At 42.8% G+C, this 27,626-nt stretch overlaps 1 protein-coding gene across 7 annotated transcripts in view; it reads right to left on the bottom strand.

Annotated features, from left to right (window-relative positions):
* Positions 1–27,626, bottom strand: part of LOC147013771 (E3 ubiquitin-protein ligase Midline-1-like) — a 64,852-nt gene that overhangs the window by 18,402 nt on the left and 18,824 nt on the right. The window contains exons 2-9 of one of the 7 annotated variants that reach the window (XM_085850974.1): positions 26,715–26,875; positions 26,152–26,277; positions 22,832–23,030; positions 17,541–18,358; positions 11,310–11,405; positions 10,732–10,839; positions 6,278–6,426; positions 4,520–4,647 (exon numbers count right to left, since the gene is read on the bottom strand). In XM_085850974.1, coding sequence (XP_085707100.1) covers positions 4,520–4,647; positions 6,278–6,426; positions 10,732–10,839; positions 11,310–11,405; positions 17,541–17,819 — 760 coding nt within the window. In that variant the 5' untranslated portion in view covers positions 17,820–18,358; positions 22,832–23,030; positions 26,152–26,277; positions 26,715–26,875. Of the gene's footprint in view, positions 1–4,519; positions 4,648–6,277; positions 6,427–10,731; positions 10,840–11,309; positions 11,406–17,540; positions 18,359–22,831; positions 23,031–26,151; positions 26,278–26,714; positions 26,876–27,626 lie in introns of those variants that run through there. The other 6 variants (XM_085850973.1, XM_085850972.1, XM_085850971.1 and 3 more) reach the window with 6 other exon arrangements.

Below are 27,626 nucleotides of genomic sequence, written 5' to 3'. Positions count from 1 at the left end.
CAAAATGGGCAAATCTTTATTGGTCGTCTTTATTAATTCATTTTTAAATACCAATTAGCTCGAGCCTTCTTGATTGGTGAAAATTCTTCATTTTGTTAAGAGTCCTTGCTCATAAAATGAGTCCAAAATCTCTTCTTCGTCATATAATTTACAAGTCCAAGGAACTGCGTCTGAAATATCAACAGTTTTTAAAAGCTCATTGGTCTGTTTTTCGGTATATGACCTTTTTCAAAATGTGATTTCCTTCTGTAAATTCTCACACCGATCACCAACTTTAATTTTATGTTTTGCTCAGGTTAATCTCTCTTTCATTTTCGAATTTTATAAATGTTTCTGATTGTTCTGCTTTCATTGAGGAATTAATTATATTGTTGTAATCATCTACAATATCTTGAATATATAAACCCAATATCTCATTGTCCAAAAATCAGTAATTTTGTTAAACAGTCTCTCATGCAAAAGTACAATTAAATTGCTCAATTACAATGGCTTTCCATTCAAGGATGCATCCCGGGACCTGAAAGCCCTGAGTGGCAGAGGCCGCAGTGTGCCAAGAGGGCACGGGAAGCAATAATTTGATTGTTGAGTTGGTCCGGGAACCTGGTGGAGGATCCAAGGCAAGAGGTGCCGGGGAGCACAGAGAAGGGGTGCCATGGAGGACCCTCTGTAATTTAGACAGGAGCATTGTGGCTCGTAGGGTGGTCACAGAGATTCAGGGGTGCTCAGAAAGAAGAGCAGGCTGGGAGCCTGTGAATGGGGCCAAACTGCCCAGCCACAAATTGTGCCGGAGCACAAGTCAGACAATTTGAGATCGAGGCCCAAACTGAGAAAGACACCAGCATGCGGAGTGGTGGGTAAATTGGTTATTAGAACCACAATATAGGGGGGTTAACAATAAAAAGAAGCAAACGCGTTTTATAAGGATCTAGGTTAGAGTAGAGATGCTGCCCCTCGCACCATTCGATGTCTGTGGCCACTGGAGAGAAAAGGAGGAGGGCAATTTGACTTTGTGAGAACCTTTTGAGTCCCAAAAATATAACGGGAAAGGCATGCCCCCATAGAGCCAGGTAAGGCCATGCTACTCTTACCTTTGAGTCCCTACACATGCCTGTGCTTCCTCCCAGGAAAGAGAGAGAGTTTAGATTTAGAGGGACCAAGGCGAGAGATTATGAATACTCCATGAGCGAGGAATAGTGAGTGGGATTAGTGTGGCAGGTTAGCATCAGTATAGGTTATGGGGAAATCGACCATATTGCCTGCTGTCACCTCCACCCGCCTGCATGACCATCTGCATGCAAGTCATCAAACCGTCATGCCAGTAGAACTCTTGTGCAGAGCTTATTGGGGGGGAATGTGGCTACAGGGAGCTGGACAATAATTATGGACTGTACTGCTGGTTGGGATGAAACAGCTTGAACAATGAACTCTTTATTGATAAATGGACATTGTGAATTGAAATTAATATGCCGTCCTCCCACCTGCACCCACACTTGTGTAAATAAAGCCCCTTTTATTGTTGTTTTATTATGAATTACGGGGGTTTAAAACATAAGTGTGTCGAAACTTTCTCAACACATAGCATCGGGAAACTGCTGTGAACATGCTGGTTTAGAGTAGGAGGATGCTTGTATGGAATTAGAAACCGAACCCGGCGCCGTCCTGTCAGATCCGAGCTGGATCTTGGAGAAAGGAGGGGGCAGTGTTCAGGAACAGCCAAAAGGAGTAACAGGGTAGATTAGTCATTTCATAAATAAATGTTGAGCATAAGTGATTGGTTTCTGTGAAATGGGAGAACATGTGTTGAAGCATGTTCAGCAGAGAATAAAAGTCTTTCCTGTCCTGTAATGTGTCTACCACCCCTACCACCACCCTTCCACACCAATCCTCTCAATATTTTCCCATTTGTGATCTGTCTAAACATGTTCTTTTTAAAGCAGCTACCGTGTGCATACAGCGAACCTCCTACCCCCACCCCCAAAACACCCTCTGCCAAAAGGAGGCGAGAGGATCACGACCCAAGAGGTACTGCACTTCAGTGACCGTGCCAGAGAGAAGGTTCGAACCCTCAAGAAGCTCGCCACATGACCAACCAGCGTACCCAGCTGAGCGCAGTCACAGTGGATTATAAAAGCCATGTGGGGAGAGCTGCACAGTCGTTAATTTGGAATGTACAGTTGGAAAGCCGCCCGAAGAGAGACGGCTCTCGAAGAGTGCATGCATGCATTGGTTAGTGATGAGTTGAGGGCATGAGTGGAGGGATGTAGAACTGAGGAGGAAGTCCCCCACCCCTGACTTCCCGAAAGAGAGTGCAAACGACGTGCCAGAGAACAGCCCCATGAAGCGAGAGTGCAGCATATCCCGTGGAAAGGGGAGCCCACCACCATCAACACCTCAACTACCACGCGAAAGCATAATGCGTGGAAAGGTCTTTTCGGTTCTGTCACTTCTTTCGGTCTTTAGTGTGCACGAGAGCGTGGGCCTAAGTTAACGGATAAGCCGCCGGAATTACTTGAGGGACACACGGGATTAATACAGCTGTTTTTCTTGCAGTCTCTTTCCCTTTGTTTGCCACATTCTCCATTGTTATTATTAAACCTGTATTTTGTTCCCTCATTGGAGTGTTAGTTTGGTGTGTGATACTAAGTTGGTGGCATACATGATAAGTTGAGCCTTGACTGTTGAAAATTGGCACCAAAACCTCGTTAGGAGGAAACAAGTCACCGGAAATTCCAAACTGCCATGTCAATATTGGTCAGCTGAGGCAAGGAAGTTGCTAAGCAACATCAAAACCACAAGTTTCTGGGAAACTATCCAACACAATCAAACGGAGGACGTAAACGAAGGGAACTGAATGGATGAGGTGAAAATGAGTGAGATTCATTTATTGACCACTTTTACCCTTTAGGGCAAGAATTGTTAATTATATATTGTGTAATTTGATAATTATCGAAATGTATTATGTTATGGGGCATAATAAACAAATTGTCAAAATGGACAATGTGCCCGAAAGGAGGGAGTTGTGATACTTTCTAATTCATCCTTTGGAAATTGTGAAAAATCACAAAAGTGTTTTCGAAACCAGAAATCTATATGTTAAAGAAGCCGGATTTCTCTGTCCATCTATCCGTTTGTCGTGCTATCTCCGCTGGGATGTTATTATGGCATTACGTCTAGCGCTAGGTTCGGCCTCCACGGACATGCACATGCACGTCCAGCACTTTACCCGTCCCGTCGCTTCGTTCGCGGAAGTTGAACATCATAACCCATATATCTGACTATCTGATGTCCATCGGCGATGGGCTGAATGCCAGACACTCGGCATTGTGATGACAGATTTAACAAGATAGCGGTGTAGTAAGATGGCGTTACATCTAGTGCAAGGTTAGGCCTTTACGGTGGTTTATTATTCACAAGCAGATACCCGTCTACGACTGGTATGGGGGACAGGACGGATCACAATACTCGGTTACGGTAGTTTATTTGGATGTTTTGCGCCGCATTCAACAGCTCAGTTCATATTGGTGGCGTGTCTGGGTGCCCATGGTCACGTTTGAGACCGGTCACTTTAGATTGTTGGCTTTGACACAGAGTGCCGGATGAGTAACACGAACAATTTAACATATTCATCGTTTCTATATTACCTCCATCAACAGATTAACAACATGGCAGGATAAAAGCCGTAAATGCTGAGTTGAACAAACGTCCTGAACTCATGGACTTAGTAGAGTAAAGCAAGTCGTCTGGGACCCGGCCGTCGGTTTGCCGCTGAACGCTGCTGATTGTGACGTCATCGATTCCCTCTTTGAAAATTCTATCTATATTCGATTTTTTGAATCCGCTATCACCTGCGTAAATACATGGAACACATAATGTGAAGATTTCGGAAGTATGAACAGAATATGTTCGGAGAAAAGTGTGTTAGAAGTTCCAGGTTTACGCCCATCATATTATGATGACTCGATGAGAATTGCATTTTGCAACTTGGAAAAAACAAAAGAAGTGGCATCTGGTACTTGTGAACATGAAACACATTAATCACTCTTTTTTTTTTTTTTGGTGAATAAGCGTGAGTAGTACTAAAATTAATGTTGAGCTGTTAGCAGTCCACAAAATGTTTCTGAAAAAAGGAATGCAAATGACTAAATAAACTGTATCACAGTACTGCAACAAAAAATAAGGTATGTTGTTCAACTCCCATCAGTGAAGCGACGGGTTCAACGCTAGTTATTGGTAAAAGTTCCTTTAAAACATGTAACTAATGGCAAGGTGTCTCAGAAGTGCTTTACCCCAGAACTTTTATAATCATACGACAAGTAGATCAGAGAATTAACGATCTAGATTCCAGTGTATCTGCACGACGTCCCACAGACCGATTATGATAGCATCTCCCATCGCTTGAAACAGGAGAATGAACAATATAACCCTGAATATACATATATATATATATATATATATATATATATATATATATATATATATATATATCATAAGCAAAGTTAGTCGTTTTAATTACATTTACCTGTGAGACAATCCATCTTCTCCAAAATTTCCATCTCACTGCTGAAATCCAGTGTCACGTGGTCGAGTGCATCATGGAGATTGATTTCCGGAATGAGCATGGGTGATGTTGAAGCTGCCAATATGACACTGTCAAAGGCAAGACAGGAGAACTCTTGTGTACAAAAAAAAAAAAAACAGGGAAAGTAATGTGCTGCCAAGGAAATTTGCCAAAAAAAGAGACTGGAGTGAAAGCACTATGTATAAACAGGAAAGGCAACATTTTATGTTGAGACTCAAAATGATTTTTGGCGTGATTCTATCTTTTCAATGGTCACCCCACTTGAAGCGCTCACCAAAAATTATTCTGAGGGCATTCAGTCAGCCACAATGTGCGGATGAGCATCATATATTTCGGCAGATTATCCTCGCTCTGTGCTGTTAGGATGGCCACGATGTATATGCACAGAACCTCTGAGATATCCAGCCTGGGTTTGAATCTCGGTCCAATTATAAACTGTCATCCTCGTGATTCACTTGCAGGGTGATTAATCAATGTGTGTGCCGTCCCTCTGATGGACACTAAACTAGATGTCCCGAATGCCAGCATTCGTTTGTGACGTTAAAGATCTCACGGTGCCCTTTGTAAAGAATAGGCAAAACTATCGCCGACATGCTGAACAAACTCCAAATTCCTGCCCTAACTACTGCTGCGAAGGTAATGGCAAACAACTTAGTATAACCCTTGCTAAGAAACTGAGCTGTTAGGGTTAGGGTTGTATACACACACACACACACACACACACACACACACACACACACACACACACACACACACACACACACACACACACACACACACACACACACACACACACACACACACACACACACACACACACACACACACACACGACTTATGAAGAGTTCAATGACATAAGCTTGCAATACTTACACTCTTGAATATTTTCCTTCCACAATACATTTCAAGTGTAATTCCATAAATGCATGGATTGACGCTTTTTTTAAGGATTGGATACAACAAATAATCTCAAGTCGGTTTTAAGCCAAACTCCATCTAATTACCCACCCTAATAGAATCTTGCAATCCTTGATCGAAGTGCAGTAAAATCACTCAATTTAATAATGGTATGAATGTGATGTCAGGCACTGGGAGATTGAATAATTCTACTAACATGTTGCAATGGTCAGGTGCTCTGCTCTTTCAGTCTTCCTCCCCTCTCCAGTTCAGGTAACCCCTTTTTAGTTACTCTTGCAAAGTCCCAAGTGACTGCACAACCTCATCTTTTCTATTCCTCACTTCTCCCATCTATGGAACCACCTTGCAGTGGCCATTCTTTTTCACTCTTCCCTCCAGTGCTTCGAGCAGGGAGTGCACCACCACCTCATGCCATTCCCCCATCCTGATTAATGATCTTTATTTTCCCCATTAACCCTTCCTAATCCAACCCATTTACATGCTGGTTTCAAGTCTCAGTGTCTCTGTCTCTCTGTCTGTCTGTCTGTCTGTCTGTCTGTCTGTCTGTCTCTCTCTCTCTCTCTCTCTCTCTCTCTCTCTCTCTCTCTCTCTCTCTCTCTCTCTCTCTCTCTCTCTCTCTCTCTCTCTCTCTCTCTCTCTCTCTCTCTCTCTCTCTCTCCTTTTCCTGTTCATTCATTCATTCCCTTGCTGGTTCTGCCCAATTATTGCACCACAACCCCACTGTCGGTTCAACTCTGCTCTTCCATGAACCTCACTCTTGTCGAAAAAAACCACACGTACCTCTCCGTTAGCTCCCTAGTATTTTGCAGTAAGTGACTTGGCTCTGACTCAGAAAGGCTCTCCTCGGCTTTACTCGCCAATGAGCGCGTCTGCTCCAGGCCTCGTCGGCACTCTCCGACTTGCTCTGCCAAGCGCCGCAGGCGAGAGGTCTATGAAACAGAAACAAACAAAGAAAAAAAACCTGACAATAATGATGGTGATAAAAAAGTACTGCATTAAAAAATTGAGGGTATTAAAAAAGTTAATGCTTTTTAAAATAGCAAAGATTCCATAAGTTGTTAAGAAGCACTTAAACCTATCAAGGTATGAAATTAATCAGGTAACCTTGATGAGAACCTGAAATTTATCAAGTACTAACTAAAAATGGCTTTTTTTGTGAAAAACAAAAACAATTAAATTTCTATTGATATGTCTTTTGTGTGTTTTGAAGGAAGGTGATAATGGGAAAAATATGACATATGTATTGTTCTGAGAATGTTGATTTTCAGCATTTAGGTAAATGATGTGTATTACTTATATTATAACAACTCTATTAAGAATGTAAATATTTAATTATTGGGCCCAGCACGATAAGTGTTTGATGAATTGGCAGGTGGTGTTTTATTTTTTAGTCTGTTATTAATTAATTATATGCTGTTCCCCTCAACTCAACTCAACTCAATTTTCCCCTATAAAAAATTGAGAGTATTAAAAAAGTTAATGCTTATTAAAATAGTAAAGATTACATAAGTTGTTAAGAAGCACTTAAACCTATCGAGGTATGAAATTAATCAGGTAACCTTGATGAGAACCTGAAATTTATCAAGTACCAACTAAAAATGGCTTTTTTTTGTGAAAAACAAAAACAATTAAACTTTCTACTGATATGTATTTTGTGTGTTTTGAAGGAAGGTGATAATGGGAAAAATATGACATATGTATTGTTCCGAGAATGTTGATTTTCAGCATTTAGGTAAATGATGTGTATTACTTATATTATAACAACTCTATTAAGAATGTAAATATTTAATTATTGGGCCCAGCATGATAAGTGTTTGATGAATTGGCAGGTGGTGTTTTATTTTTTAGTCTGTTATTAATTAATTATATGCTTTTCCCCTCAACCTGTGCTAACTGCCAGCGGGGAGAGGGGCTGGACATTTGAACATACTTTTGCATCTCAGCTCATTATGGCTGATTCAAAGTCACCATTCTTGAGATGACCCATCTGATTTGGAATGCTTTTTCAAAGCTGAGACAGTGAGGTTTGGGGAAACGTGATAGCGACAGTGGGTTGTTGAGATTTTGAAAGATTCTGGAAAGGCAGCAGAGTGGTATGATTTGGAGAGGGAGTTGCGCAATGAGGGAGTCGCAGCAGTATAACTGAGACGAAGCCGTTGATTCAAGAAGAGTTGTGTCCAGCTTTTTGAGCTTGCGTGTCTGTCAAGCATGGCTTGAACTTTTTGGTTGTTGGAGTTTCTGTCTGTCTTCATGAGTCTGTGGTTCAGCTGTGATATTTTACTGGTTTCTTAGCTTCTGATACTCTCAGGATTCTACAAATTGGACCTGTCGTGCCAACCTGTGCGTTGTTGGCACGCTTGGAGCTCCTTCAGTGTTTCGACGAGATTGTTTCACCATTGCAGTGGTTTGTTTTGCGTTGAACGCCCTCAGGTCCCTTCTGCCTGATCACACTGCACATTGTCATGCATGCGGCAAGATGCACCCATGCCGCTTCCTTTACGATCTAGCGTAGTGGTTATACAACCAGTTGTGGCAGAAAAGGTTCATCTCTTCTTTAACACACTCTTCCAAGATCCCTTAAATAGGGGTACAACATAAGTTTGGCCTAATGAAGGTGTGTTGAGAACCTGATCTCAACACCACCCCATTGATCCAAACTTATGTTGTACCACCATTTTATTTTATTTTATGGCTCCCCAGCTGACCCAGAATTACTGATTACCGTTCATTATTTATTCTTCTTTCATTTGTTTTTTGTTTTTATTCCCTTTATTTTGGTTTATAATGACGGTGGTGTTACTTCCCTTCCATGGTGTGATTCAGTTGTAAATCAAACCATTTTTAAGACTGAGAGAATGGGTTTCTACTCAACACAATCAGTGTTCTGGGCTCACTTTGTTAAGCTTTCTGCCCCTCAGGACATTGCAAAGTACCACACGAAAGTTTGTGTGTGGTGGGGGAGGAAGCGGGTGAAACTTGTCGCACAACCAAGTTGTCCAGCAAATGTCATCCAAATACGTGCATAACTTTTAGAGATATCCTGCTCACAGACAGACAGACAGACAGACAGGGGTGAATAGATAACCTCCATCCACCTGTGAATGCGGAGGTAAATATCCATACCAGCCAACCAAAATGACAGACCTCGACCAAACTTGCACCTATTGTGACACAAATGGGTGAGAGCCAATCAAGTCTCAGTCGACGTTTCGTTCATAACCCACAAACTTCTTCAAAGCTGAGTGAACAAATGAGCACGTGGAACTGCTTTCATCTGCCGTGTGTTCCTCCTCTTCCGGTCCAACACTGATGTACGGAGTGGAAAACAAAAAAGATATTATTTTTCTTTTTTCTTGTTCATGCCAATCATTTTTGATTGATCGTCTGCTCCCTCTGCATCTGTTTCCCATGTAATCTCATAAACTATGGATGTACATTACAGCTTGGAAAGTTGTTGGACATGTATTGTACATCTGGGTTAGTCCTCCTTCACGAGGCGACCTGCTTATGTGGGTCCGTTGTGGGTGGGGTTGGAATGTGGGTGGAGCAAGTCTGTCCAGGTGAAGATTGTGTGATAAGGTGTGTCTGTGGTGGGTTAATTGGCGTGACCTATGGGATCAATGCTCTTGGCATGTTATGAGTTATTTGTAGTCCACACTGTCTTCGTTCTTGGAGTTTGCACCAACCAATTTGTAGTTTTCGCATCAAAGGGTAGTACTGAGTGGGAACTATTAATGTTTATTCTGTTAAGCCTTCATTCCGAGCTTTTTTATGCCAATATTCCAGAATTAGTTAGTGGTGTTTGCTTGGAGTGAAGTCCAAGATCGGTGTGTTTCTCCTATCATAAGTGTAACCAGAACGTATGCAGTGACGTGCTATGGCTGATTGTGAGGCATTCCTTAGCCTCAGAGCTCTGGTATGTTCACTTTTTCTTAGTTTTAAATTTATTCCTGTTTCCCCTGCATAAGCTCTAAGCTGTGCTCCATTCACATACCAAGTGATATACCATATCTGATCTGTCTCCAAATGGTACTTCATCTCTCAGTTTAGTGATGGCAGTGATTCAATTTAGTGATTGGTGGAGAGAGGTTTGTATGCTACCTGGATTTGTGTACTGCGTATGATTTTTACGTTGCTCATAGAGAGCTCGGCGTTCTTCTTCTTCTTCTTCTTCTTCTTCTTCTTCTTCTTCTTCTTCTTCTTCTTCTTCTTCTTCTTCTTCTTCTTCTTCTTCTTCTTCTTCTTCTTCTTCTTCTTCTTCTTCTTCTTCTTCTTCTTCTTCTTCTTCTTCTTCTTCTTCTTCTTCTTCTTCTTCTTCTTCTTCTTCTTCTTCTTCTTCTTCTTCTTCTTCTTCTTCTTCTTCTTCTTCTTCTTCTTCTTCTTCTTCTTCTTCTTCTTCTTCTTCTTCTTCTTCTTCTTCTTCTTCTTCTTCTTCTTCTTCTTCTGACAAAACCTTAACTTCTAGGACTCGGCTCTTGTATATACAAGATCCGGATCTCCTTAAATACTAAGCACATGTACACATCCTCACATAGACAGTGCCTTTTGAGAGCGTCTATCATGAACTTTTAAATATATTTGGACATTTGCTTTAAAGTTTCGAAAAGTTCACATTTCTATTTAAAGATTATTCCATTTATTGTATTGTAATTTTGTAAATACACTATATATCGTAAATACGTAAATACACTATGACGGGTCTCGCTATTGGCTTAATCAAGGCACGTGACGAAATATCGGAAGGTTGTTGTTTTTTATTTTATTATTATTATTTTTTTTAGCCAACAAAACCTTTAGGACGCTGCTCTTGGACACATTTGTCCTTGTTCTAATATATGAAGCTCTTTATAGCCACTGACTCACTGATTCACTCACTCACTCACCGATATAAATACTTAGTCCCTTCTAGGTGGCGTAGATTGCCGAAATTGTGCAAACTGTTGCAACTCGAAGCCAAAATACCAGAAAAATCACAAAACCGTTGGAAAATATCTGGAAATAAAAAAATCTGCGAATAAGAGTTGGCCGGTGCAGCCTCAGTCTGCTCACTGCAGGACACATGACGTAAGACAATGAAGTGAGCGCTGGAACTGGTTTCTTGGCAACAGTGTTATATTTATATATATATATATATATATATATATATATATATATATATATATATATATATATATATACATACATACACGTACACCGTACTGTGTATCTACAAAATAATGGAGATTAAGAAGTACTTTTCCATCTCGAATCTTGGTCCTGATCAACTGCTTCCGCTCCTGAATGATTTCCAAAAGCTTGTCACACTCCTCTTCCAGCTTTTTCTCTTGCATTGAAGCATTAATCTGTTGCAAAGACATATATATATATATATATATATATATATATATTTATATATATATATTAACAATAACATAACAATCAAAACTTACATTCACGTGAGAGATAGATAGCATGCATCTGTCAAAGCATGAAGCTGATGGGGTATGCCAGCACAGTAAACAGCCAGTTTTTGCCCTCCCCTCTCCCACTCCCCACAACCGCAATTACGAAAGATCAACAGAACGAGTACATTGTACACTGTTGTGCTGCGTAAAGCTTACATTCACCAGAATCATTTTAAACATAGGAATATAATCCAACTGAGAAGTCAGTTTAGTTTTGTTGAAGGTTGAGTTGGATGTTGAGATGTCACACAAAATGAAGAGAAATTGCTTTGAGGCTTCAATAATAAGAAGTGCAGTCAGAAACGATATTTTGCCATTTCTGCCAAGTCAAAAAACGTGTTTTAGAAAAGAAACAATCTCACAGTCACCTCCACCTGCTGCTTTATCTGCAATAGTCGAGCCAGCAGAAGTTCAATTTCACAGTTACTCCTCAACAAATGTCCCAGGGCGGACTGCAGAGAGAGCTGAAAAACAATAGTGATTACATTGTTACTTTTCGTTTATCAAGAATAACTATCATGATGGGTATGTGATTAATTGAAGCAAAGATGTCAAAAGTATAGTTCATCAGAGGAATAATGGTCGACTCAAGTGAAGCAACACTCAGTTTGATCTCTACTTTGATGTCTCTATTCAAGTGCAGCTGCAGAATTAACAACTCTCACTGCATAAAATCTACAATTCTACATTGTGAGTTCATATTTCTTTGTTTCTGCTTGCATTGGAACTGTATCAAGTGCATATGTTCTGACATGTACAACCAGTATGTCCAACCCAAAAGAGAAAGCATGAGTGATGACATGGGAGACAGCAGGCACGATGGCTCGATACATTAACAGGCTTACGCTGCTGTGCATATGGTTCAGATGCCAAATTAACTCTATTTTGATGCTGGAGCTGGAAAATAACTTTTTTACCTCCGCCATCGAAGGTGAAGGAGGTTATGTTTTCACCCCTTTCTGTCTGTTTGTTTGTTTGTTTGTTTGTGTGCAGGATATCTCAAAAAGTTGTGGACGGATTCAGATGAAACTTGATGGACTTGTTGAGTGTGTGACAAGGCACAATTGATTCAATATTGGTTGAGGGTCTGATTCCGGATCTGGATACGAGAATTATTTAATCTTCAAAGTGATTCTTCAGCATTGAGAGATATGGCCAAAAACGATACAGCACTCCATAGCATGACATTAAAAAAATGTAAAGGGCCCGATATGTTCTCATAGATCAGGCATTGCATGGCGGAGGTATGCGCTCCGAGTGCCCTTCTGGTTGCAAACAGTGTCGAGGCTCTTATAGGAGCTTGAACACAGAATGGATTAGCGCCTGGCATAATTATAACTGGAGAGTTCATAGAACACATGATCCCATCTAGTCTTGAGAAAAAGGACATGGGAAATGTCGTGGTTTCAGTGCCCACAGGCGCATCGCTGGACTTAGTATTCCAACGCTGGTGGTGTGGCAAAGGAGATTGACCATGTGCTTGTTGATGGTTGCTGGAGGATGATCCAGAACTGCAGGGTCTACCGGAGTGCTGTTCCTCGATACTGACAACAGGCTTGTTGTAGCAACTCTGAAGTTTCAGCTTAAATCCAGAAGAATGGTAAAATCCCAGCCTAGGCTGGATGTTGGCAAGCTCAAGGATGAGAGGGTAGCTGAGGAGTTTGTGAACAAGCTGAGTGGAGATTTGGGGGGTCTGGGTGCTTTGGGGAATCCTGAAGAGTTGTGGAGTGTCTTCAAGACCACCGTCCTTGATGTTGCCGGTGGATATCTTGGAACTCACCGTCGGGCGAAGAAGAATTTTGACTCTCGAGGGACACTGGATACCATTGACCAGTCGCAGGGCCAGGTTGAATGGCAGAGCTGAGCTGTTCAGGGAGTTGAGGCGTAAAGCTGTCCGTGTGCTGAGGGAGGACAAGGAGGCCTATGTGCGAGGAATCTGTGAGGGGGTAGCGCATCAATTGTGGTCAAGTGATTCTCATCCTACTTACAGGGGAATTCCGTGCATTGTGTTCCTCCAAGCCCATCCCTTGGTGTACTGCAGTTAGAGCAGAGGGTGGTGGGCTCTTTACAGAAGAGTCCAAAGTGAAGGCCCGCTGGGCCGGTTTCTTTGAGCGGCTGTACCAGGCTGATCCACCAGCTGTTGAGTTGGATGTCAGGGGTGTTACAGTCCCTATTTCTGATCCTCCAATCAAATATGATCCACCTTCGTTTGTGGAAACACAGGCTGCGGTGAACCGGTTGAAATGGGGTAAAATTCCTGGGATCTGTGGCATCCATGCTGAACTTCTCAAGTCTGGTGGAATTGCTGGCCCCAACACTTTTCAGCACTTGTATGGACTGGGTTCTGGGGAGGATGTTGGAGAGATCAAGCTGCGGTGCATTGTTTGGGCATGTCAAGATCTCTGACCTTGATTTTGCAGAGGATGCAGTCATCTTTGTGGAGACACTGGATATCGTTAAGGGGGCCCTCGAGGTGCTGAATGAGGAGTCGGAGCCGTTGGGATTATTGGTTTCCTGGGTCAAAACGAAGATCCAGGCTTTCAATGACATATTGGATGCTGCTATCTTGTCTGTACCTGTTTGTGGTGAGGATGTTGAGGTCACAGAGAGATTGACTTACGATGGCAGTGATATTCATGTCTCTGCTGGCTGCGAGCCGGAGGTCGAGACGTCTGGGTTGGGCCTGGGGAGTCATGGATTCACTGGATCATGGGGTGTGGCGCTGCCGGTACCTGTGCAGGATGAAAGTTGGAGTTTTCAGGTCCGTGGTGCTTCCAATCTTGCTCTGCGGATGTGAGACTTTGACTGTGACCAGGGATCTGACATGGAGACTTAATTCCTTTGGTACCAGGTCTCTTCAAAGAATCCTTGGCTATCGCTGGTCAGACTGTGTGTCCAACAAGCGGTTGCTGAGAGAGACTCAAATGAGATTTGGTACCTCCATAGTCCCTGAGCATCAGCTGCGGCTGTATGGACATGTGGCTCATTTTCCTGACGCTGATCCTGCTCACCAGATTCTCTCAGCGAGGGAGTCTCTTGAGTGGAGGAGGCCATTGGGCCGACTATGTGCCTCGTGGTTGCAGCAGGTTGATCGGCATCTCAAGGAAATGGGATGGGCCAGGCATCTGCCTGGGGGATGGCCAGACGGAGGCCACTGAAGTAACGGCGGAAAGTGGACGCAGCGACGCGCTGTTCTGGCACATGCCCCCATACCTGACCTGACCTGCAGACTACCGAGAGACTGCACCTCAACGGGGCCTGCTTGGAAACGAGCCGCTTAAGCAGCTCGCTCCGTTTTGGGATAACTGAGTTTTTGGGTTTTGGGATATTATCACAAAAGCCCCGTTGGATCCGATCCTATTATCGGCTATTAAGAAACCAGCTATTCATTCCAAACTCAATACGGCAGCTCAATGAGGGAAAGGACGCAACGAATAGGTTTACATTCACACAAGGCCATTTATTTGTACACATATATGGTCAAAGAAGCAATGCAGAGATATACAAGCATGCAATGAATGGGGGTAGGGACAAGACGTGAGCAAGACAAAGACTACAACCGTATATTTATTATGTACAGTCACTTGCACTTAACATCAGTTGTACCTAAGGACACGGTGCCACAATGTTCATGCAAAGAAACAAGGAAAAACCCCAGGAAAGACCAGGGGTAGACTGGACCTCTTCGGTCTTTATATTCACGGAGCTGTGAAGACCGCAGAAGCTCCGAGAGGCCGGGCTGGTTACCTTCACCTTCGTGGTGCCTCGCTGGGGCGACCCGTGACGTCCCGTCCTCACGGCAGCTGGCATGACCGTGGTTCGGCCCAGGCCTCGTCGCGCGGCCCGGTCGATTGGGCCTAGCCGACGACGCCTCAGAGGAACGAACGGGCCTTTGCTCTTTCAGAGTTGATGCTCTCTCTAAGAGCTCGTTCGTTCCTCCGCATCTGCTCGGACTGTCCCGGGGCCCGATCACCTCGGACCGTTTGCCGCTGGTTGGCAACTCCTCTCTGGCTGCGCTTCAGTGACCCACAGCTCGGCACGGCAGGCTGCGCTCCAGGCTCCCGTCTCCTCCGCTCTCTCCAGCTCCTCACCGACTGCAGACTCCAGGGAGATCCAGCTCCACACAACTCCTCACAACCGCGCGCTTGGTGTCTCTGCGCGCCCTTATATTGGGTCTGTGAGGCGAGGTTTGATCTCTGATCCCTCACCTCTGACCCCCTGCTGGCTCCGCCCCCTTCGATCTCCTGATCCCATTTCGATGCGAAGCTCGGAGAGAGCGGACGTGGGTGAAATCAACGACCCTGGTGCCAACGAAGGAGAGCGGATGTGGGTGAAATCAACGACCTTGGTGCCAACGAAGGAGGGCAGACGTGGGTGAAATCAACGACCCTGGTGCCAACGAAGGAGGGCGGACGTGGGTGAAATCAACAACCGTGGTGCCAACGAAGGAGAGCGGATGTGGGTGAAATCGACGACCTTGGTGCCAACGAAGGAGGGCGGACGTGGGTGATTCGCCGTCGCTGGCGCAAAGTTGGCGGCGCAATGGAGATTATGGTAAGGCATTGCTGTTCGTTGTTGCGTAGGTTGGGAGGGGATGTCGTGGTGGTCGTTGTGGAGATGGTTGATGAGAGCAATGTTGGTGGTGGAGGTGGTTGTTGTGGAGATGGTTGATGAGAGTGATGATGGTTGATGAGAGCGATGTTGGTGGTGGAGGTGGTTGTTGTTGTGAAGCGGTTGGTCCAAAATAAAGATGGTAAAAGAAAAACGGCTGCCTCAAAGATCACAGCCCTGCTCACGAATAATTTCCCATTAAACATCGGTGGGGAAATCTATCTGAACACAGACTTATTGACATAACTGATCTAAGGACCTATATGGTGCTCTGTGAATTTCCACAACCGTAACAGTATCATCAAATTGAAATTAAGTAGTTCCTCGATCATAAACTGACGTCAGTAGACAGACAGACAGACAGAGAGAATTTGCTTAACTTCACTTTGCACTAGATGTGTGGGGTAACAACAATAGAAAGAGAGGGGGGACACCAGCAGCAGGTTTGAAAGACAAAATGGAGGAGATTTGGAGGAATAATGGACGTGGGGGAGAATGAGAGCAGGAGAACGAAACAGGGAGTGAAAAAGAGTGATACAGCTGCAAACGATGAATCACAAAAATAGAAGGAAAAACTATGAACCCAAAAAGACATGCGGTTGGAGAGGGTTATTGATGGTAGAAAATATCATAGGTATGTATGGGGGATAACCTGAGATTGTGGTGAACAGCTGTCTTTACAGAAACCTCAGGGGAAGGTGGGAAACAGAGCTCGGAAAGGCAAGACCGGAAAGGAAGGGGTAGAAGACAGAGAGACCACCGACCGGTCTGCAATGTAAATGTTGGAGGCCCTTAAACTTAGCTTCATCGAAGTCGATGACTGGCTTTGGAGGCTAACTTCGAAATGTGGTTTGCCCAAGAAAGATCATGACTGAAAGTGAAACCCAAAAGTTTGTGTCTGAACTTTTTCAAGATGGTTGTTGTGGAAGTATATGCGAGACAGTCCTTTTGGAGAGACAGAGTGTGTGGGACTTGTCAGAATTGAAAGACATACTGTATTACTACTGTTGGACCAGCTGGGTCACACTTGCCTCGAAGCTGGCTGGGTTTGAATATTGGTCCAGCTACGAATTGTTATCCTGGTTTCTCCCAGGCAGGGCAAGGCACCAATCTGTGTGCTGTCCCTCGGATGGACATTAAATTGGGCATCCCGTCTGCTGGCACAGTCGGTGAAAGTTAAAGATCCTTCGCAAAGATTAGGGGAGCCTGCACCCCAAACAAATCACAAATTCCTTCCAACTTGAAGTTCAACCTCAGGACTGGACAGCCAGTTTGTGAAAAACTTGCCGCGAAAATCTTTCCAGCCAACTCCACAAGAAGGAAGGAGTATTTGGGGCCGTTAAAGCGGTTGTAGTAGATCGCAGTGCATCCAAGAAGAAACCAATTATGGTTTGTCAAGAAGACTTTGGTTAAACTCTACCTACGTGCTGGCAAACAATGTTAAACTGCACATCAGAGGTTTTGGTTTCATGTTCTGCTTGGGTTGCAAATGAGTCTCAGGTCATAAAACGCAGTTTTCAAGTGGGAAAACATAGAATCAAGCAGTACAATTTTTGACTGAAGCAGTAAGCTAAACCAGCATCTGAAAAGTTCGGTATTGGCAAAATATCCTGAAAGACAATAACAGAAGCCTGTGTGACAACATGGTGGATGTGTGTTGTGATCTTCTATGCTTACAGACATGTTGTACGGTTGTATGGTTGCCATCGATTGAATGCTGCCATTACTAGCCCTCCAAAGGCTCTTACATTCCTATAGGTTATACAATTGAATGTCATTGTAGCTAACATGACTGCACATCCACAGGGCAGTGGGTATTGAGGGTCTTGCCCACTGACCCATCAAAAGGCAGCGTTAGCTCATTATTAGGCGAATCACCTGAATCCTGTTGATACTTATACACCCACATCTCATCGCAATTCCATCTTCCAGAACCACCAAGCATTGATTATTATATTGATAATTATTATGTCTATGTGAGAACTCACCTTCTGGTCATCGAGTAGCTGGGCCGAAGGAGTTTTGTCGCGAACATTCTCACCATACTGAAATCGCCTGGTGCCTGTACCGCCCAGTTCTACCATGTGGTGAGCAGAGAACGGTGGTTTTTTGGGGTGGGTTGTGCTAAGGCACTCACTGCAGTATGATGCGGAGCAAGTGGTGCAGGTCTTAACGGCGAACTGTGGCGGTTCACGATCGCAAAACTGGCAGGTCGCGGAGTGGACGTCTCCAGCACTGGCCGAAGATCCAGAGTCTGAGCCACTCATTGGGAATTCTTTCTTGATGTTGAGTAAAAGTTGCTTTTCAGAATAAATGTTTCTTTTGCTGAAGAATGCCCTTTTCTCCTCGTTTGCTCTACGTCGTCACGTGACTCAGTGATGTTTTGCGTTGAGCTTCGAGGAAGTTGATCTGCTTCAAAACAGCTCTTATTAAAGATACCTGTCATCTATCATTCCCTTTTCGGAGCTGTGCTTTCAGTTTGCAAAGTGCTTCCTGACGAAGTTCTATGAATGTACCTCCCTGACAAAATTTTCTTGAGATCTGATGAGCTTCCCATCAATCATATGTCATGAGAAATCAGAGGAGACTTTTCTAAGCATTCCTATGGTCATGTTGTCATTGACTCTCAAAGAAAATGAGCTAATTTAATGAAAGTCTTGGTCCAACTGGTTGGGATGAAGGCCATACAGATGCTACAGATTTGATGGTTCAGATGAAGGTTGATCAAATGGTCTTTCATCACAAATTTCCACACTGATTCGGCGCAGTGTTTGCAGCCGCAGCATTGTTGAGAGCCATGGAACACCTGCAAACAGGTTCAAAGTCAGAAGGAAATGCTCCTGCATCTCTCCATCTCAAAAGCACTACAACATGGATAAGTTTCTTTTTTTAACACAAGTTTCCAATGTATTTTTCTTTGGTGATCTTAGGTTTATGGAGGAGCTTGTATACATACGTATGACTTCATTAGAGAGTACATTGTGAGACCATTGGCATACTATGTGGGATTCAAACCTGGGACCCCAGCTTCTTGAGCTGTACTTCTTCTTTTGTATACAGCACAACACTGCAAGTAGCATCATTGACTGAGTGCATAGCTGTGCCACTGATGCAGTGCCCTCTGGAAGTTAGAGCAGGAATTTGTAATGTGTTCGTGGTGCTCGCAATAGCTCTCCCACTCTTTGCAAATGACATGGTGGGATCTTTAATGTCCGCCAAATAATGACAGCAGACAGGAAATCCCATTTAACGTCCATCCGAGGGACGGTACACGTGTTTATGAATCTCCCTGCCTGTGAAATACCGGGGTGACAGTATATAGCTGGGTCGGTATTCAAACCCAGGCTAGCCAGCTTAGAGGCGAGTGCAACTACCTCTTGGGCCAAGGCATTTCTGTCAGCCCAACACTCTGATAACTTGAACACAATTATATATCACCCTGATAACCTAAACACTCTGATATGTCACCCTGATATATCACCATGATAACCTGAATACAATGACATATCACCCTGATAACCTACACACCCTGATATATCACCCTGATAACATGAACACCTATACATATCACTCCGATAACCTTAGCACCCTGATATATCATCATGATAACCTAAACACCAGATATGTCACCACATATCTAATATCGCCCCGATAACCTGAACACGATGATTTATCACCCTGATATATCACCATGATAACTTTAACACCCTGATATATTACTATGATAACCTAAACACCTAGATATATCACCATGATAACATAAACACCCAGATATATCACCATGATAACCTGTGCACCCAGATATATTGCCCCGATAACCTGAACATGATGATTTATCACCCTGATAACTTTAACACCTGATATATCACCATGATAACTTTAACACCCTGATATATTACTATGATAACCTAAACACCCAGATATATCACCATGATAACATAAACACCTAGATATATCACCATGATAACTTGAACACACAGATATATCACCATGATAACCTGTGCACCCAGATATATCACCCTGATAACCTGTGCACCCAAATATATCACCCTGATGACCTGAACACCCTGACATGTCACCCTGGTAACCTGAACACTCTTATATATCACCCTGACCTCCTGATCACCTTGATATACCACCATAATAACCTAAACACCCAGATAGATCACCATGATAACCTGTGCACCCAGATATATCACCCTGATGACCTGAACACCTTGACATGTCACCCTGGTAACCTGAACACTCTTATATATCACCCTGACCTCCTGATCACCCTGATATACCACCATAATAACGTAAACACCCAGATATATCACCATGATAACCTGTACACCCAGATATATCACAATGATAACCTAAACACCTTCATATATCGTCCTGATAATCAGAACACCTCGTAGATTCCTATAGAGAAGGACTGGAACCTCCCATGCTCGGGGTTTGTAACTTGAGTCTGACGGATTAACTTGAGTCCGGGGCTAAAATGACTTCTAGAAGGGCTAGAGACACGATCTCGGGATCCATACAGGGGTTTTTGAGGACGACGAGTTCAATAGTGTCATTTTCAACACCACCTGAGGTTATCTTCAAGGTCAAAAGGTCATATTTCAAGGTCAAATTACTAAATTTTGGTATTTTTTGCCCGTTTTTGTGTCTAACTCATAAACGGTGAGAGATGGCTGATTGTAATAAGATGCAAGTGTGTAGAGCTGTCAAACTTTGATATTTATTGTCATATATCGTATTACATAAACATATGCATGTCACAACACTACGCCTATTACAACTATGTCTATGTCTATCACTAGTTGGAGAGCTTTTCTTGCCTCCTGAGGTATCCCAAAGCTTTTTCTTTGTCACTTACATTGAGGACATGAGCTTTCAAGAGAATGTTAGCCAAAGTAGTACATGCAGCATTACTACTAGCTAAAGGTGCATCGACAGAGGATAACAGCTCAGCAAAATGAAATCGGCAACGCATTTTCGTCTTGTCATACAAATTATAGGCATTATGTACAAAAAAGACGGTTGACATAGTCGGCACACTCAATCCACCTCTATTCAAATTATCTAGAAACTCAGATGATACCTCGTTACCATCTTCATCATCAATGATCTCCTCCATACTAGTGCTATCACCATATTTATGAACAAGGTGTCCGGCCAACTAAACTACTTTATGCTTAAGGGCATAGTCAGACCCCAAGAGATCCTGAGTGTCTTGAGGAGTAATGTCGTCAATGAGTTCACTTCGCTCATCTGGATTTATGGAAGTTGTACAGTTCTTGTTGCAATCAATCACACGAGAACTAGATTCGGGCATAATGTCATGCTTAATGAGTGTTTGCAAATTTACAGTTTTAGCTGCAGCCATAATGTCAACTACGTCAATGTAGAAGTTTCCACCGCTTCTTTGCCTGGCTTGGCCGAAAAACTTTCCCAAGGCTTCATCTGCAAATATAGCAGGAAGAACGTAGTCAAAGTCTTTCTCTGCCAGAAGCAATTTGGCAGCATCCACATTATTACGTGTGGACACAGTGAAGGCTTCAGCAGTTTGCTGAGTTAGCTTCAGCTTATGACCACCACCTCCTTGCCATGTGCAGGTAGATATAATTTGGCAGGCCTGCTCCAGCCTAGTGAAACTTGTACAGTCTGCTGTCCAAGTCTGTCTGGATTCGTCGCGCAGATGGATAGTTGAGAAACTGTCTTTCACGTTCATCATCTTGAACCACTCACTCATTATCTGGGTGAGGATGATTGTTCCTTCGCTGATGCCCAGTGAATCCTTGAAGGTCTTTAAAGCAGAGACAGTCTTGTCATTGAACACTTGGCATACCAATGGTACGCTCTGGCGTTGAAGGGGCTTGGGGAAAACAGCGGTGTGCGTCAGCTTGGTTAAGCGAATAGGAGTAGCCCGGTCGATCTCATAAACCTTCTGAATATCACTCCAGTAAGCTTTGTACTCATTACCATCTACGACAAATGAGAGTGTCTTGCCATCAACAGTAATCCAGTTGTTGCGAACATTTTTGAAGATGTGCACGTAGTCGTACACTAAGAACATAGATTACTCTTGAATTGACAGCACTTGGAAACTTTCTGGTCCTCCAAGTTTTGAATAAACACTGCGGTTGGTATTGCAATTGTCACATATCAAAGAAATCACAGTACTGCCAGCACCAACTACAGCTGATGCAGCTTCGATAAGGAGTTCCTTCAGCTGATCGGCAGTTAGTTTTTGGCAGGGCAAAATGCGTAGAATATAGCATGGACCACCAAAATGGCAGGCAACTTCAACAACCATAGCATGTGAAGCAAGCATTTCGTGTTCACCACCCGCTGCTGCATTTTGAGCATATCGTACAACATGCCCTCCAGAAAATCGCAATGTCTCGACCAGCTTTACCTCGTCAAACATTACATTGACCAAACGGTGCTGTGGTTTCAGCTGGTCGAACAAGGTTTTGAGGTTGGAGTCCTGCTGACTACAAGCAAGCATCTGTTTTACCTTTTTTGTTGATGGTAGAATGATTAAGCTGGATCGACGAATCATTTTGTATGCACTGGGTGATATGTTGTGAAGCTGCATTGCGAAAATCATAGTATCAGTATCAAATCGGCGACGATCAAGAGGTTTGAACAAAAGATGCAGCTGCGACAGAACGAAGGTGAAATGAGGAAGCTCGTGTGCCTCAGTCATCCAACATTATGCATGTCACATGGAAGTGTTACAAGGCTTATTACAAGCTGAAGAATTTCCTTGCTTGTGCATTCATAGATGTTTACCTGGTCAGTTATGGATCTAATCTGGGACCATTTTGAGAGCAGGCTGTTCTTCTGCAAAGGAAAAAGTCGTTTGGGCACCTCAATGCCATCTTTCTCAACTCTATTCAAGAATAGAAATCCAAAAGGTGAGTGAACTTGTTGGAAATGAAAGAACTGCTTGACAGTTTGTCCAGTAGCATCAGTTCTTGATAGGTAAAGGTTTTCCTGGTCTTTTATGATGTTAAAGCCAGGAAAATAGGAGCTGATTTTAGCACAGAAGTGGTCGAAATCTTGGATATTGTCTGCAGCCTCATCAGCTGCCTGCATCTTCTTAGCTCTTGATTCTGACGTAGAAGATGATGTTGGGCGTGGGGCTGAGGTCACCTGCTTCAAAGCTGATTTCGGTACTCCAGGAAATATTGATGGGGGTTCTTTGGGTCGTTTGCCACCCCTAACTGACACCCAATCACAATTGAAATGTGTCTCACAAATATATATCTCCTTTAAGCACCTCAAGCTTTCTTTCTCATTTGGCATTGCCAATATCCATCTCTCCCTCTCCTCAGGATCTTTTGGGAAGGATATGACCTTTACATAAGGCGTCCCATCATAGTTTCCTCTACAACCAAAGCAGCTGCAACGAGGTGGCATATTGTCACCAAAGCAGGAAACAACACAAAGATCCTGTGAGATCACCAGCTGGACAGTTTCTGAAAGAGAAACAAACAAAACATACCTTAGTTAACGATGATAGAAATCAGCAAGTAGGTGCAGTAGGTGCACAATGTCATGTTTTGTCATAGACTTTACAAAAGTTTTCCTCTATGAGTTGGACACAAAAACGGGCAAAAAACACCAAAATTCAGTAATTTGACCTTGAAATATGACCTTTTGACCTTGAAGATGACCTCAGGTGGTGATGAAAATGACACTATTGAACTCGTCGTCCTCAAAAAACCCCTAATGGATCCCGAGATCGTGTCTCTAGCCCTTCGAGAAGTCATTTTAGCCCCAGACTCAAGTTAATCCTTCAGACTCGTTACAAACCCCGAGATCGTGAGGTTCCAGTCCTTCTCTATAGGAGTCTATGGAACACCTTAAAATATCACCATGATGACCTGAACACCCTGACATGCCACCCTGTCAACCTGAATACCCTGATATATCACCCTGATAACCGAAGACCCTGATATATCACTCTGATCACCAAATACTCTGATATATCACCCTGATAACCTGAGCACAATGATATATCACCCTGATAACCGAAGACCCTGATATATCACCCTAATCACCAAATACTCTGATATATCACCCTGATAACCGAAGATCATAATAGACCACCCACATAACTTAAACAGCCTGATAACCAAAGACCCTGATATATCATCCTGATGACTGAAGGCCCTGATATACCACCCTGATAACAAAAGGCCCAAATATACCACCATGATAACCTTATCACACTGATATATCACCATGGTAACCTGAAAATGCTGATATATCAACCTGATAACCAAAGGCCCTGTTAAAACACCCTGTTGTATCACCATGATAACCTGAACACCCTGATAACATGAACACCCAGATATATCACCATAGTAACGTGAACACTCTGATATGTCACACTGATATATCACCCTATGAACATGAACTCCCTGATATTTCTCTATGATAATCTGAACACCATGACAACCCGAACACCCTGATATATCTGCCTGATAACCCGAGCACCCTGATGTATCACCCTGATAAGCAGAACAAGCCAATGCATGATGTTGATTACCTGAACACCCTGATATATCACTCTGATAACCTGAACAGCCAGATATATCACGCTGATAACCAGAACAAGCTGATATATCACCCTGATAGCCGGAACAACCTGATATATTACCCTGGTATCTAGTACACCCTGATGAGCAGAACAAGCTGATATATGATGTTGATTACCTGAACACCCTGATATATCACCCTGATAACCTGAATACCCTGATAACATGAACACCTTTATACATCACCCCGATAACCGAAGCACCCAGATATAATCACCATTATAACCTTAACACCCAGATATATCACCATTATAACCTCAACACCCAGATGTATCACTATATAACCTTATAATCACCATTATAACCTTAACACCCAGATATATCACCATCACAACCTTAACACCCAGATGTATCACCATATATCTAATATCACCCCGATAACCTGAACACCCTGATATATAATCTTGATAACCCGAACACGATGATTTATCACCGTGATAACTTGAACACCCTGATACAGTATATCACCATGATAATCGAAACACTCCAAATATATCACCATGATAACCTGAACACCCAGATATATCACCATGATAACCTGAATACCCTTATATATCACCCTGATAACCTGAACACTCTTTTATCACCCTGACCTCCTGATCACCCTGATATATCACCATAATAACCTAAACACCCAGATATATCACCATGATAACCTGCACACCCTGATATATCATTCTGATAACCTGAACACCCTGAAATTATAGCTCTCACACGAGCCTCGGCAAGGCATACAAGAAAAAAATATTACCCTGATGACCTGAACATCCTGACTTGTCACCCTGGTAACGTGAATACACTGATATATCACCCTGATAACCAAAGACCCTGATATATGATGCTGATTACCTGAACACCCTGATATATCACCCTGATAACCTGAATACCCTGATACATCACCCTGATAATCAGAACAAGCGGATATATATCACCCTGATATATCACCCTGATAACCAAAGACCCTGATATATGATGCTGATTACCTGAACACCCTGATATGTCATCCTGCTAACCTGAATACCCTGATACATCACCCTGACAATCAGAACAAGCGAATATATATCACCCTGATATATCACCCTGATAACCAAAGACCCTGATATATGATGCTGATTACCTGAACACCCTGACATATCACCCTGATAACCTGAATACCCTGATATATCACCATGACAATCGTAACAAGCGGATATATATCACCCTGATAACCAAAGACCCTGATATATGATGCTGATTACCTGAATACCCTGATGAATCACCCTGATAACCTGAACCCCCTGTAATATTACTTTGACAACCAAAGGCTCTGATATATCAGCCTCATAACCTGAAACCCCCTGATATATCACCCTGATTACCTGAACCCCCTGATATATCACCCTGATTACCTGAACCCCCTGATATATCACCCTGATAACCTGAACCCCCTGATATATCACCCTGATTACCTGAATACCCTGATATATCACCCTGATAACCTGAACCCCCTGATATATCACCCTGATAACCTGAACCCCCTGATATATCACCCTGATATATCACCCTGATTACCTGAATACCCTGATATATCTCCCTGATAACCTGAACCCCCTGATATATCACCCTGATTACCTGAATACCCTGATATATCACCCTGATAACCTGAACCCCCTCATATATCACCCTGATAACCTGAACCCCCTGATATATCACCCTGATATATCACCCTGATTACCTGAATACCCTGATATATCTCCCTGATAACCTGAAGACTCTGATATATCACCCTGATAACCCGAACACCCAAATACCACCCTGATATATCACAATGATAACCTAAACATCCAGATATATCACCATATATCTAATATCATCCTGATATTCTAAACAACCTAATATATCACTATGATAACCTCTACACCCAGATATTTCACCATGATAACCTGAACACCCTGATAACCTGAAAAATATCACCCTGATAACTGAAGGCCCTGATATATATCATCATCATGATTACCTGCACAAATTCTTCACATTTTCTGCGAGTTTTCTGGCTAAGGTCTCCTGCAGATGAAGAAGCTCATCTGATTGTCAAGGGGTTTTCCAAATCTCAAAGGAATGCCGAAGGGATCACCAGGTGTTACTGTAGTGAAACAAGGAACGAGCAACACAGGTCGAAGAAGCAGGTGATCGAACGGACAAAGCAAAAGACGGGAAAGTTCTCACAATCAAATCTCAACATCCACGAGCTGCGAAATGTGTGAATACCAAAAGGTTTTCTAAATTTTACTCCATATTAGTGACTGCAATGGTCCTTCTCATGTCTCTCCACCCTTCGTGTTATAATATATCTGTATATCGAGGAAGACTGTTAACCGTTAACAAATAAAAGGGTCCCCCGATGCTCAACATGGCAGTAACTCGAACCACCACCCACAAACAATCATGTTATTGGAATGCACACGTATCCTGCGCATTGGAAACACGAAAATTCTCTTTTCAAACTTTTATAATAGATCCGACCCATGAAGTTATAAATTATATTATCTCGTATTGTGACGACACAATGAAACGACTCACGAAAACGTCTCGCTGCTTACAGACCTTCCAGCCGAAGAACAGAACTGAAGTCTCACATTTTCAACTCATTTTCCACTTCCTCGACACACAAACACAGGAAAATGACGTCAGAGTTTGGCATTAAATCCATCCTCCCAGTCGACAGGCGGTGCTTGTACAATCTACGAGAGAAAAATCGTTGGAATGTTAAAAACGAAGTATTTCATGAAGGAAAAGGAAGTCAGAAAATTCATTAATTAACTTGTCTTTGATAAACAGCATTAAAGAGCCGTCTACATATTATGTGCGCAGTTTTGGGGAGAGTGGAATTCTACACTAATACATGGCAGTGTGTGTGTGTGTGTGTGTGTGTGTGTGTGTGTGTGTGTGTGTGTGTGTGTGTGTGTGTGTGTGTGTGTGTGTGTGTGTGTGTGTGTGTGTGTGTGTGTGTGTGTGTGCGTGCGTGCGTGCGTGTGTGATTAGGACTGTGAGAGCATACACACACAACACTGAACTTGTCAAGAGATTAAAACAATTAGTCACATGTATGCTAACACAAGGAGTGACAGTTAGCAGATTAAAACAAGTTTTCTTTAACATCACAACACCACACCAAATAGAATTAGTGAAATACAATACGAATAGTAAAAATATTATTAACGAGATACTTATACAAGTACATCAATATATATATATATATATATATATATATATATATATATATATATATATATATATATATATATATATATATATATATATATTTTAAATTATATAAACAAATATTGTTGCGGAAATGGCCTTTAGTGTGTTATTACATATAGGATTAGCCCAGATTCCCCCTTAAATGCATGTTTAGCCAGGTTGTTCGGTAATTGGACGTTACATGTGTGTCGGGAGGTGTAGCAGGCTGTCCAGGGTTCGTACAGTGGT

This window comes from Eptatretus burgeri, chromosome 13, assembly GCF_056783735.1.
Source record: "Eptatretus burgeri isolate ZD-2024b chromosome 13, Ebu_testis_v1, whole genome shotgun sequence".
Classification (NCBI taxonomy): Eukaryota; Metazoa; Chordata; class Myxini; order Myxiniformes; family Myxinidae; genus Eptatretus; species Eptatretus burgeri.
This window is presented reverse-complemented; position numbering and strand designations above follow the sequence as displayed.